Here is a 12,639-nt window from a genome sequence, read left to right on the forward strand (position 1 = left end):
ATATAATTTTGCAATTATGGGACTGCCATAAAGCATTACATATTTGTTTTGCACAATAACAGTTAAGGCATGATGTGACAAATGTGACAAGGCTAGATTCCTCAAGCATAGCAGGTTTCTAGGAAACAAAGCTTTAAGAGGCATGCAGAAATATATCATCTGTTAATGTGAGTATTATGGGTGAAAAGAAAGAGATGAACTGGAAAAATAATGGAGTTCATGTGGAATTCCTCTACAGTGGTGTTAAGAGAATACGTGTTATTACAAACTACTGACAGCAGTAAACAGGTCACAGGCTTTCTGTTTCAGTGTCCGTTACATAAACAAAGAGTGCATAGAGGTAAAAGGGTGATGCTTCCAACAGGAATGCTGTTAACCCATATTTTGCCAACATGTCTTCTAATTTGAAAATACATTCTACTGCAGTTCGAGGAATTTCCAGTTTATTCTTCATTTCTAAGAACTGAGTTAATACCATAAAAGACATTTTTTTTAAGTTGTCTGATGCATAATAGCCGTTACAGTAAAACCATTCTTCCATGAAAGATCTTTAACAACAGGTAAACACTGCAAGCTTCTGTGTTACCAAAAGTGCGGAGGCTTCTATCTGCTCTTCATTTTTTTAAATTAAAAGTTATAAAAAAATTTCGCCAGCTAAAATACAGCGTTAATTCAATTGCACAGCACACTTCATTACAAATCAGAGAATTAGAACAGAGCATTCCAAAAGTCAAAAAAAAAAGAAAATGCATAGGATTTGACAATCATCATACTCTTAAAGACTACTGCTTCATCATGCGTAGCTGCTGTTAGCACCACTCCAGTCTGTTTTCACAATACTGCTTTACGTTTCAGGAGGCTCAGTATGTGAGAGGACTGAGGATGAAGAGGCGATCCTCCTCCTTCCTGATCCACTTCAGCAGTTTATTGACAGCGGCGAACGCTGAGGCCTTGGTCGCCAGCGGACTAAAGCAGAGGTAAAGCTCAAAGCCACTTGTCACCTGCAAAGGAGAGAAGGCACAACGAGACAAATGGGGCATGAAAAAGCTCTGTGTAGTAGAAGGATATTTTTCTGTTAAAGAAGTTCAGAAATGTGGTTCAATGTAAGAAATTGTTACAGTCTGCAAAATTACTGTAGCTACTGCATTTCAGATCAATGATGAGTGATTAAAGCTTAATGTCTGATGTCTTTAGTCAAAACAAACTTTGTACTTGACGCCAGGAGGCTAAAATCTTGCTTATTATGAGTAATATTCATTTTTGCACATTACTGTTAATGTTGTGCAATTATCATTAATGGCACATTTAATCAAAAATTTGTGTTATATGCACATTGAAAATGTTAAAAAAAAAAACTAATTATGTAATGACAGTATATTTTTTGTAACAATATTTGTAAAGCATTGCACCACATTTAGAATGATGACCCTTTTTCAATACGTTTCTTTAAGATATATATTTAACCACACAACATGCAGTTAGAAAGGGGGGGGGGGGAAGAGTGGTCAACAACTTTCCAGAAGTGTCAATGTGGACATTACTTTTATTGTTATTTTATGTGTATGTGATGGTAATGTGCAAGGGTCTGCAAAAGCACAAAGCTGCTAACACAAAGCTGGTAATGAAGGACAAAGGTTATTCCAGTAAGCTATAATTAAACTCGTTGTGGGAATAAAAAACAAAAAAAAACACTAACACACTAATTAAAATAGAAATTAAAAAACATAAGCAGTATCTTCTTTATCTTCTTTGGGCTGGGGGATGCAGCATTTTCCAAAAAGAATTATTTATGGATCATGTTCACACGTGGCTTTTTTACTGTATGATAGAGCTTCAACCTGCATTTGTGCATGGCACAGTGAACTGGGTTCACAGACAGTGACTGGAAGTGTTCCTGAGCCCATGCAGAGATTTCCATGACAGAATAATTGCTGTTAACGGCAGCCAATGCTGATTTTTGGCCTTGTCCTTTGCCCACTAAGATTTGCGTTTTGATCATATTAGGTACTGTAGATGATGAGAAACTCAAAGTCTTCACATTTTTATATTGAAGAATATTATTCTGAAAATTTCCAAGAATTTGTAGACATTTTTTCTCTCTAAGATGCTCTTTTTATACGCAGTCATGTTACTGACCTGTTGCCAGTTAACCTATTTGATTGCAAAATGTTAATCCAGCTGTTGATAATACTGCATTGTGAATGGAAAAACTGATGTAAAGTTTATGCCAGCAATCAAAATTATTTATGACTTTATTAAATGGACAATTGACCCTAATAAGGCAAATAGTTACCCCCCCCCAAAAAAAGAAAAAACAAAACAAAAACAAAAAAACAGTAAGCTAACTAAATGTGTATGAACAATGTCAACAATCCAGTGTCCAGTATTCATTTTGTACACACCAAATGCTTTAAATGGCTGTCAGCTTAAAAATAATTGTTCAAAAACAATAAACCATTTTAATCACAACACCAGACTCACCTGTGCCAGCAAGTTTTCAGTTTCCCTGCAGCGGTAGTAGTAACGGAGAGGTCTGGTTGGATGGTGCAAGCAGCTGTGAAGTTCCTGGTACAAGCTCAGCAGCCTTTCCTGCTCTCCATCAGACTGGTACACCATCGGAAACTCGGGGCTGAAGGTGGAAAATATCCAAGAACAAGGATTTGTGTTCATGACAAAAAATATATACATATAAGAATGCAAATCTTTGTATACTGATGATCATTTTACTGGCCCAGATAAAATCAAGTGTCATCTGCTCTCATGAAGTTGTCATTTATGTAAATTTTTCGTAATACCGAAAACATCTGAGTAGATGTGTTTATACAGTGAAAGGAAAATGTTCTTGAATTAACAGGATTAATGACTGTTAAAATACTCTGATCGTTATCTAAAAACCCCTAAATTTGACAAACACAGTCTAACCACTCACCTGGTGTACAGTCCGGAGCTCTTTGATTTATACAGGAAGTGCCTGAGCTCTGGGATGCCAACCTGCACCACGGAGTAACTGGGACATTTCACCGCCTCCTTCAGGGCCTGGTAGGCACTACGCTTGCTCAGCCTTTCCATAAACTTCTGCTTGCAGTCGGACATGTTAAAGAAGTCCTCTCTTTCAGTTGAGACCAGAATGAGACAGAGCTGGGAAGCAGGCTCCAGGTAAGAAATGTGAGCGTGGAAAAATCCTGCGGTGTTGAACTTTGGCAGACAGATCGGCGTCCAGCCTTCACCTTCTCGGAAGGAAGAGGAGGAACCGACGAGGTTGAAGACCAGGTGCAAGTCTATGTGGTGGAGGAACTGGTCCTTCTTCCTGACCAGGGTGACCAGGCGATCGCCGGCCAGCAATATGGAGAACACCAGGTTTTTGGATTTAGCGGCCTGTAGGCTCGATGACACTACGTCCCTGGCAGAGCTGGGGAGGGGCAGGCAAGTGACGGCACTGAGCAGCAGGCCGGGGTCTCGTTCCAGCCGGATCAACAGGTTGTCAGTGAGATACTCTGAGCCGGCCAGCAAACGCCGCAAGTCGTAGTTCTGCTTGTGCTGGAAGATGTGGTTGAGCTGGGTGAGGGTGAGCAGGCTGACTATCTGGTAGTAGATGTATTGCAGCTCCCGCAGCATCTCCTTGTCTGATTGACAGGTGCGTGACACTCCCACCAGGACCAGAGGACTCTTGGTGAGGAAAACCACTTTACAGCCATCTGACACAAACATATTAACAGCACTTACATTAAGATACGACATATTTGTTTAGAGAATTAAATGTTGCTGCCAAAGTATAATCTGACCTGCATGGATGGAGCGGATGATGTTCTTCTCAGCCTCGACAAACGACACGAGAGCCATCATCACCCCCATGGTGCTCGACAGCGCCTCTTCCGTGCCGTAGCGAGTGTAGATTGGTTTCCCCGCCTCACTCAGCACAAACACGTGTTTTTTGTGGCTCCGCCACGCCTCACTGGACACATCCTCCTCCTTAGTCCTATCCGACAGGTCATTGCTGTGTTGTTCATCTATATTTTGTTCAGCAACAAGTGCCTTGAGCCCCTCTTCATGCTGCTCTTCTGATTTGCCTGAATCAGCTGTCCTCAGGGCTTCTTCTTCAGCTTCAGCAGTTAAATCCTCAAATGAGTGTGCATGGATGAACATGGCACTCCTCTGGCCAGCACCTGTATTAATATAAATGATGACAAACTTTGTCCGTAAAAGATTTAAAAAAAAAAAAAAAAAAAAAAAAGCTAGAAAAGCTCTATATAAATATGAGCACAGTACATCACATGGCAGACATTTCTGGACAGTTCCTTTGGAAAACAAAACTCCAGGAAGTTTGAATGCTACTTTCTAAAAGGACATGTGGCCAATGACCACATATACAACTGCCAAAGTAACCACCAAGTCCTCTTTTAGTGTTTTCTCAGTTTGCAGCATTTATAGCGGTTTTCATAATCAAACATTTTTCCCATGTAGAAAAAAATAAAAATAAAAAATAAAGAAAAATAGTGGACTGTTAGTATCAGGCTCATTCTCACTACTGAAAATCATGTGTTTGGTTAAGGGATGGGGTAAGGGTGGAGCATGAAGGAGACACAGACATGACCCCTCTTTGCTCAGCGTAAATTCTTCATACTCTTACCTGCCGAACAATCAAACACACAGATTTTTTTTTATGCTTGGAAGCAGGCCTCGTGTTTAATGTGCCCGTTTAATTTGCATTCACACGTACAGCCAGGTAATGTAGAAATGCTGCTTAGCTCAAGGCAGATTCAACACAATGGAAAGTGGAGATGTATACATAATTTAAAAGATTTTCAGTTTGTGTTTCTACAAGAGGAAAAAAAACAACTTCAACGAAAAAAAAAAAAAAAAAGTGGCTGGTTTGGAAAATGTGTTAAATTCCCCAACTTTGCTGGAGAACAAAACTGGGCATTCCTGTGGGAACCAACTAGCTGGAAAAGGCATCCAAGACAGATGACAGAGATGAATTATGTACATTTACAGGACAAGACTTGATTCTTTTATTTGAAAAACTGATTAATTTTGAACATGGTATGCAACTCTAGAACAATCCACAAAAAACAGAAGTTCAATTTAGTCTATTATCGTATTAGTCACACATGTTTTAACTTTAGGTTATCACACTTCAGAGCTGCTGCAGTGAATAAAATGAACAACCTCTGGCCAAAGCTTATCTAATTAGAAGAACAAGAATAAGGCAACTGTGATAGCGAAAGAGTACGCTAAGACTTCAAAATGTCCTGTTTAGCTCCAGTTTGAGAAGAGCAAATCCATACAGTGTTACATCATCTCTCCTGTCATTGCTGGATTTATTCAAAGCAGGATGTGATGCAGCAGATGAAAGCAGCTGCAGCCAACTTTCATTGTGACAAACTGACAAATTTTCCCCAGATTTTTTTTGCAGTCAACAGATGGTCATATCATTAAATTCTCATGAGAAAACATGGCAGCATTTGAAGGGAATATTGTGCAACTGTAACACTAGCTCTAAAACAGCAGACAACCTGTAAATATATTCACCATTTCTTACATAGACAGGATGTGCATATTCATGCTGTCTCTCACACACAGAGTATTCAGTATGCGTTCACCGGACACTGCACAGCTACAACAATGTGAAACAGAGAAGTCCAATTCATGGGAAAGTTTTCAGAAGTGTCAGCACTGAAAGAGTGTTAATGTCTTTTCTTTGTGCTACAATCATAAAAAAGACAATATTCCAGGCAAAGATACTGCAGGGATTTTGTACTTGAAATAGAAAACAGTTGATGATTACTTGGCCCTGCCCTGCCTTGATATTTGTCTAGCCCAACTGGAAGCTTTTATGGTCTACTGTAACCGTTGTGATCACTGATCATGTCCTGCAATGTTTCGCAATACAATCCTATGAGGGATTGGCCACAAAGTAGCGTGGCACAATTCTATTCACCCACGACTTCTTTAAGACACCTAGACTTACCTGCAGTCTTTGAAATGAGAGCGCAGTCAGTGGTGTAATCCCACTGATAGTGGCTAAGTGAACTACCTGGAAAATATTTCTTGCGTTAACATTACCTTAGACTGGAACAAATGCAAGAAGAAGTTCACACATACTACACCTTCATATTTGACGTTTTTTCACTACTATGCAGTGGTTCCAGTTTTGCAGATGTATGTTAAATATGTTTAAAATCATACTTGTCTCTGTGTGTTTACAGACAAGCGGCACAACACTTACCTGGTTCAGTTCCCTCTACCAGACCAGGTATGGGGCTGTCCGCCCTGACTGAGCGAAGGCGGTCTACAGGAGCCAGAGTTCCACTTTCCCATGATGCAGTCGCCTTTTGGGCTTCACCTTCCATCACTGCTACTTAAGGCTAGGACACGCACCTGGAAAGATAGACAGACAAAGGGCTATAGGACCAAAGGGCAACAACTTCGTGACTGAGTCTTGGATTTATGGTGGTGTGCCATTACAGTGACATGACACGGTCACCACGAGTCGGTTCAACTGAAATCAAATAAAGCCCTACAGTTAGGTAGTGAAGATTAACTGTTTATTGGAAGCGGGGGAAAACAGAGCTAAACCGGAATGTCCTCCTTGCTCCAAGGAAGGCTGAAACCAACTATGGAAACAAAATGAGTCTCGAAAGAATAACATATTCACACGCAGTATATTTACATTCACATCGTTTTTTCTTGCTTAGCATCCTGAATTATCACAGGCGTCACATATGTTTGACTTCAAAAGCTACTTTGATTGCTGACTTTAGCATGTAGTCAAACAAACGCTATCTCAGACACGTTTAATCGCCTTCGCTCTCAACCAGAGCACTCAAGACCCCTTCAAATACTTCAAAAAGATTACCTTTCATTTCCACAGCTGTCTGCATCTGAATGTTATGCTCCCCAACTCGTTTGCCACAGTTGCTGCTAGCTAACTAGCAGAAACCGCACAGAAGAACTTCTTGAATCATGCCCTGGTTGGTTGCGGAAGTGCGAATTGTGGGATATGAAGTTCCCTGCCAGAGGGTTTATACACTTTTTATCACTCGTTTCCCAGGAGTAATAAAAATGCCGAGTTCATCTGAATAAAATAAAATACGGAGAATTGTCTTTGAAATAGTTAAGAATTAATTTAATGGGTTAATTTTGAATATTACAGCATGCAAGTTACTTATAACACACTGCCATCTTTGATCTTGCTGGTGCTTTCAGGTCACGCAGGACATGAAACAACTGTGCCTGATTATTAAATTACACGATTGTCACGAGACTCAGATACTTAATTTGTCAGACAGAAAACATTGTATATGAAATGTTAAATAATATTTTTGTGTGAGAAAGGTTTGTGAATATATTTGCGAGCTATTTCAATGTGTTTAAAATAATATTTTGTTGTTTTCACTGTGACTCTGCATATGTGAGGGATAAAAGCAAAAAAAAACAAGGGGAAAAAAAAGTGTTGACACATTTGTTGAGTGACACTAAATTGTAACTTCTCCAGGGAAAACGTATTAATTGTTTTAAATAGCAAACGTTTATAGCGACTGAGCTAAATTTTAATACAAAATACGTTGGCGTAGATTCTAACAGCTCATTTATGTTCCGGGGCGGAGCTTTGGTTTGAACGTGCAGCGGGGAACTGGCCAGCGATGGCGTTACCATTGTGTTTGTGTTAGCTTGAAAGGAAATTTCCTAAATTATCTCACTTTATGTGTGTACAATGAAAATTTTCATGTACAGTTGGTGATGCTTCAGTTTATAACGAAGGATTATGCAGTAACTTGATATCTTTGTTTGGTAAGCATGACAGCTCACGATAAGGCTATGGCTAACATTGGTTATCTATATGTAGCTGCTTAACCAGGGTAGCGGAATAGTAAGGCCCACTGACTTTAGCCAGTGCTAACTGTTTTAGCCTACAAATATTATGTAACACTACCGAAACGCGTATGATCAGGGAGTGAATATCACGATTTGTATTTCACTGTTTTTAACAATGTCGTACGCTGTTTCCAAAACAGGGTGATCGTTGTGCCGGTAAGATGCCTATTCGAGCATATTGCACTATTTGCTCAGATTTCTTTGATCACTCCAGAGATGTTGCTGCCATTCACTGCGGACACACTTTCCATTATGAATGGTAACTATACACAAACTCAAATCTGAACAAAACAACTTTTTTCAGTTCATGGCATCTTTTAAGTTATTTTCGTTCCCCTCTTTTTCTTCTAGTCTTCTTCAGTGGTTTCAGACAGCCCCTACAAAAACCTGTCCACAGTGTAGGAAACAGGTACAGTAACGCTACATTGTCAAACTACCAGCACAGACCGTGGCAAGTTGAGTTACAAAGGAAAGATTGAGCTTAAATGACATTTTGATGTTTGTGTGTAGGTCAGCACCAGGCACATTATCAGCAAGCTCTTCTTTGACATTGGTGGAGAGGAGGACAGCACGGCTGACCCGGAAAGCTTACAGGTACCAATCCTACAGCAATATAAAACTCTTCACGCCTTCTGGCATGTAAAACAGAACCTAAATGTGGTCTTTCCTATTGCTATTGTTTGGATTTGTTTTAGGGTGTTATCTTCTGACTGTATTTCTTCTCTTGTTTGCAGAATGAGGTTGATAGAGTCAAGGCACTTCTGAGCTCTAAAGGTGAGAAATTAAACTCTTGAGTACAACTGTTACAAAGTTATGCTAGATTGTAAGGAAGCAGGCAGCGCTAGATTGATCATCTGTCTGGTCAATTTGTAGAGCGAGACTTGCGGGACAAACAGAAGGTGGTGGAGAGTTTAAAGGACTCCATGGACAAGCAGAGGCGAGACCTAGACAGTTTGCGGAAGGAGATTAAAGAAAAGGAGATGCTTTGTTCTGCCCTCAAAGTATGAGCTCTCTGTTCTTCATTGTTGAAAAGCTGCAATATCCACACTGATTCACAGTCACTGCAACTAATATTATGTTCTAACGTCTCACAGACACAGATGTCATATATGGAGACGCAACAAAATGAAGTTCAGGCTGCCAAGGAAGAAGTCCGGAGCTTAAGGACCAAGTTGAGAACATTTGAAAGGTATCTGCAGCCCATTGTATTATATTCAAGCTCCTGTGATTGTAGAGGAAAAGATAAAGATTGTTTAAGATGATCTTTGACAAGTGCGCAAACGTATACCAGTGCATTTGGGCAACTGCAACCTGAGTCTTACACTACAGCTATAATGACATGAAATATGTGCATATGGTCCAGTGATTGTCTTCATTGTTAAAGAGCATCATATTCACTCTGTGCATTGTTTTCTCCTCAGCTTGGATGTGTTGTTACAGGGCCAGAGAGCAGAGGTTGAGTCCATGATCACAGATATGGGTATCAGCCAGGCAGCAGTGGAGCAGCTCTCAATCTACTGCATCTCTCTGAAAAAGTAAGTATATGGAGATTATTAGTAAATCGGCCGAGTACCATCTTAAAAATATTGGAAAAATTGTGGCAAAGAAAGATTTTGAAAAGCTTATTTGTGCATTTATTTTCAGTAGACTAAAGTATCTTAATGGAGTCTTTACTGGTTGCTGCCAGAGTCCTGACCAGCACCAGGAAAATGGATCATATTACAGCAGTTTTGAAATCATTGCATGGCTTCCTGTGTGTAAAAGCATTTATTTAAAATTCTGCTAATGGTTTAGAAAGCATTGAATGATCTTGAACCTGAATATATAGCTGACCTACTTGAGGGCTATGATGCTTCTAGACCTCTTAGGTCCTCAGGAACAGGCTTACTTTAGTATTGCTAAGGCTAGAACCAAACAAGGTGAGGTAGCATTTAGTGTTGTGGAATAAACTCCCCTCACACCTCCAGTGTGCAGAATCCATTAGTTACTTCAAATCAGGATTAAAAACGGTTTTGTGTAGTTTTTACATAAAATATACATTTAATTGTAATTATTGTATTTTTCTTTTTGTTCAAAGGTTAAATTTTACTTAAGTTGTTTCAGGTTTACCCTTGGTGTTGACTCTTGCCGTCGAGGGCTTTTTAGTTAATACTGAAATAGTTTTGCAGAAAGGAAGGGTCGAATATTTCTCTTAAAGTCTCTTGTGTTGCATCAGAAAATGTCTGTTAGGTGTTGCTTCTATAAGTCATTAATTTCAAGGGTTCTCTCACATTTCTGCTGCCTGTACGTTGAATAATTACTCAGTGTGTTCTATAAAGATGTGAAATATGGAGCGGTTTGTGGTGTTAGTTTAATCAGATTGTGTGCTTGTCTATATTTGTGACCCAGATGAAGATCATACCACCTTTCTCCTGTAAATCTGAGCTTTTGGGAAATATGTTCCAGAATCTTTTAATAAGTTGGACAACATTTGTGTGTTTGAAAGTACTTCTTTTGGAGCTTTTTGTTCAGGTATTTAGTTCTGACCACAGCATCCGCTCAGTATTTACTGCTGATCTCTTTTCTTTCTTTCTCAGAGAGTATGATAACCTCAAAGGAACTTTGAAAGCTTCAAATGATATGTGTGAGAAACTGAAGAGAGAAGTGCTGTCCTCAAACAACAAGGTCATTCGACATAAGAAGATCGCCTCACCAATAAGAAATGGGACTTCGGTGCGGAACCTTTGGTTTAAGTGCTCTGTGGTGTTTGTCATTTCAGTTACAAAAAACTACAATAGAGGTGAATCAGACCAAAGAGGACATGAAGTCTCTGCAGAGCGATCTGGCCTGTGCTGACAAAGAAATCTCTGTAAGGCAGATCAAACAAATCTGTTTATTTGTTATGTCGGATGTGCGTGGTTGTGATTTCTGTGTGCAACCTGTCCACAGAGCCTGAAGAAGAAAGTGGAGTTTCTTCAGAAATCTCTGAGCACACCAACGAGGACTAACGAAGCCGTCAGTCGGCTCATCTTTGAAAGGTGCGTCTCCAGCTGTGGGACTTCATTCTCCTCGTGCTTTTGACAGGATGCTTAAGAATGCATTTGCTTTATGCGCTCACGCACTTGTTGCTGCCTTCCCGTCAGCCCTGCCCCACTGGAGCTGAAGCAGCCTCGCCTCCACCATCCAGCAGATAGCGAGGACATTGACCTCAACATGACCTACGACATCACTACGCCAGACGACGGGGCCAAGAGACCAACGCAGGTTCCATTGAAGAAAATGCGTCTCGATCCACCCGTGTAAGAGTCATGTCACTCAGTGCGGAAATGTTTTCTTCTGTGTTTAGAGTAGTTTGAAATCCATCTGCTCTTTTTGTAACAAAGTATAAACTGGAAGTGTTGGTTTTTCAGAACGTCTGTATCCAAACACAGGGAGAAAACGTCAGCTTTAAGCAAGGTAGCCTTCTTCTAATAAATGCATCATTAAATAACTGATCTATATATAATTTGTTTTTAATTTTTTAATGAATTTATTGTATTGTTTTATATTTATGTATTTTTTGTTTCTCAGAATCGCGATGAAGATCTGGACCCTTTTTTAAGGAACTCCCTCCTCTTCAGGAAGAAAACCTTTGGCAGCATGTTGGAGCCTCAGAGGAAGCCTGGAGCTGTAAGTGCAGCCGACTCTCGCAAACTGTTTCCTTGTCCCATTTTGTCATCATCAGTGTTTTGTTGAAGGGGGAAAATGTTTTTGCGTTTCAGGTCAGAACTGGTTATGATGGATTAGGAGGACGAACTAAATTCATCCAGCCTGTATCCTTTTTGTCATTAGTGATTCTGCATGTGTTACTTGTCTTCTAGCGTTTGAGGTTCACTGAAGAATGTTTGATGTGTGTGTTTGTGTATATATGTAAGAGCCAGGGAGCACCGTCTGGCTTCAGATAGATGTTATTTATAACCACGAGATAAATGTAGGTCGCATCGATCCTTAACCAAGCGCTCCACCTCCAGTCTCCTTTGTCACAGATTCGTCCACTGATGAAAGCTAAAAGGAAAAAGGTAACACGGCCCCCATCCAAGACCGCCACTTGCATGACCCTGGACGACTTCCTCGAGTAAATTTTGGTGTCAGAGGTCAAGACACTGACTTCTGTAAAGAAGCATGTTGGCACTGCTCTAAAACCGAGAACCTGGCTGTGGGTTTTTTGATTTGTTTGTTTTTGCCACTCAACACCAAAAAAGCATTTGGGAATGAACTTTTATCTAAAAGAAATGACAAATGTTGGCATTTGGGTGAACTGCAAACCCTGCTCTACATTTATTTTTTTGTGCTGATATGAATTTGTTTGTGTAGGCAGTGTCTTGTGTCTTGAAGCCTCGTAGTTCTGTGGGAGTGTATTTGTTTGTGAGAGAGAAACAGCTACTTGAGAAATTTGACTGAGGGTTGCGATGATTATAAAATTCTGGGCCAGTGTCTAATGCGATACTTTTTTGTTATTTATTCCCCATTTGCTTTTCCAGTGTGGCAAACAAAAATCTTTATCATTTAAAAAAAAAAAGTCTTTGAAATGCTTTGCTATTTTTCACCCTGTTTTCCCTGACTAACCTACATGGGGAGTTACTGTAGGTATTTTTTCTTTTAGATTTAATTGTCATGCTGGATGTAAGCAAACTCAAATAATAAACAATATTTTTTTATTAAGATTCTTTTGCAATTGACAATTTCTTCTAGACTTTTATTCATAAACATGTCAATGACCTGGACTTCCCTGCAGAGGGCAGTACA

General features: G+C 39.9%; 2 protein-coding genes across 2 annotated transcripts; one reads left to right on the forward strand and one right to left on the reverse strand.

Annotated features, from left to right (window-relative positions):
- Positions 1-21: 21 nt before the first annotated feature.
- Positions 22-7,209, reverse strand: mon1a (MON1 secretory trafficking family member A). Its single transcript, XM_085405764.1, has 6 exons — positions 6,857-7,209; positions 6,227-6,378; positions 3,783-4,163; positions 2,930-3,695; positions 2,482-2,629; positions 22-1,001 (listed from the first exon to the last, which is right to left on the reverse strand). The coding sequence occupies exons 2-6, from the start codon at positions 6,348-6,350 to the stop codon at positions 861-863; spliced, it is 1,560 nt and encodes a 519-aa protein (XP_085261890.1). The 5' UTR covers positions 6,351-6,378; positions 6,857-7,209; the 3' UTR covers positions 22-860.
- Positions 7,210-7,596: 387 nt separating this feature from the next.
- On the forward strand, positions 7,597-12,557 carry traip (TRAF-interacting protein). Its single transcript, XM_085405765.1, has 16 exons — positions 7,597-7,791; positions 8,016-8,134; positions 8,227-8,284; positions 8,386-8,469; positions 8,610-8,649; positions 8,749-8,876; positions 8,970-9,064; positions 9,297-9,410; positions 10,452-10,539; positions 10,634-10,723; positions 10,804-10,892; positions 10,998-11,153; positions 11,265-11,310; positions 11,425-11,523; positions 11,616-11,666; positions 11,865-12,557. The coding sequence occupies exons 2-16, from the start codon at positions 8,037-8,039 to the stop codon at positions 11,970-11,972; spliced, it is 1,344 nt and encodes a 447-aa protein (XP_085261891.1). The 5' UTR covers positions 7,597-7,791; positions 8,016-8,036; the 3' UTR covers positions 11,973-12,557.
- Positions 12,558-12,639: the final 82 nt, after the last annotated feature.

This window comes from Rhamphochromis longiceps, linkage group LG5, assembly GCF_057381845.1.
Source record: "Rhamphochromis longiceps isolate RC_006_pf linkage group LG5, R_longiceps_female_GT1.1, whole genome shotgun sequence".
In the NCBI taxonomy this organism is placed as follows: domain Eukaryota; kingdom Metazoa; phylum Chordata; class Actinopteri; order Cichliformes; family Cichlidae; genus Rhamphochromis; species Rhamphochromis longiceps.

What these genes read in the sequence shown, in the direction of transcription:
- mon1a (XM_085405764.1), bottom strand. Translation starts at nt 6,350, where the DNA reads ATGGAAGGTGAAGCCCAAAAGGCGACTGCATCATGGGAAAGTGGAACT. An exon ending in GGTAGAGGGAACTGAACCAG is followed by an intron (nt 4,164 to 6,226) that starts GTAAGTGTTGTG and finishes ATATTAATACAG; the next exon opens with GTGCTGGCCAGAGGAGTGCC. An exon ending in CATCCGCTCCATCCATGCAG is followed by an intron (nt 3,696 to 3,782) that starts GTCAGATTATAC and finishes TGTTTGTGTCAG; the next exon opens with ATGGCTGTAAAGTGGTTTTC.
- traip (XM_085405765.1), top strand. Translation starts at nt 8,037, where the DNA reads ATGCCTATTCGAGCATATTGCACTATTTGCTCAGATTTCTTTGATCAC. An exon ending in GGCACTTCTGAGCTCTAAAG is followed by an intron (nt 8,650 to 8,748) that starts GTGAGAAATTAA and finishes GTCAATTTGTAG; the next exon opens with AGCGAGACTTGCGGGACAAA. An exon ending in ATGCGTCTCGATCCACCCGT is followed by an intron (nt 11,154 to 11,264) that starts GTAAGAGTCATG and finishes TTGGTTTTTCAG; the next exon opens with AACGTCTGTATCCAAACACA.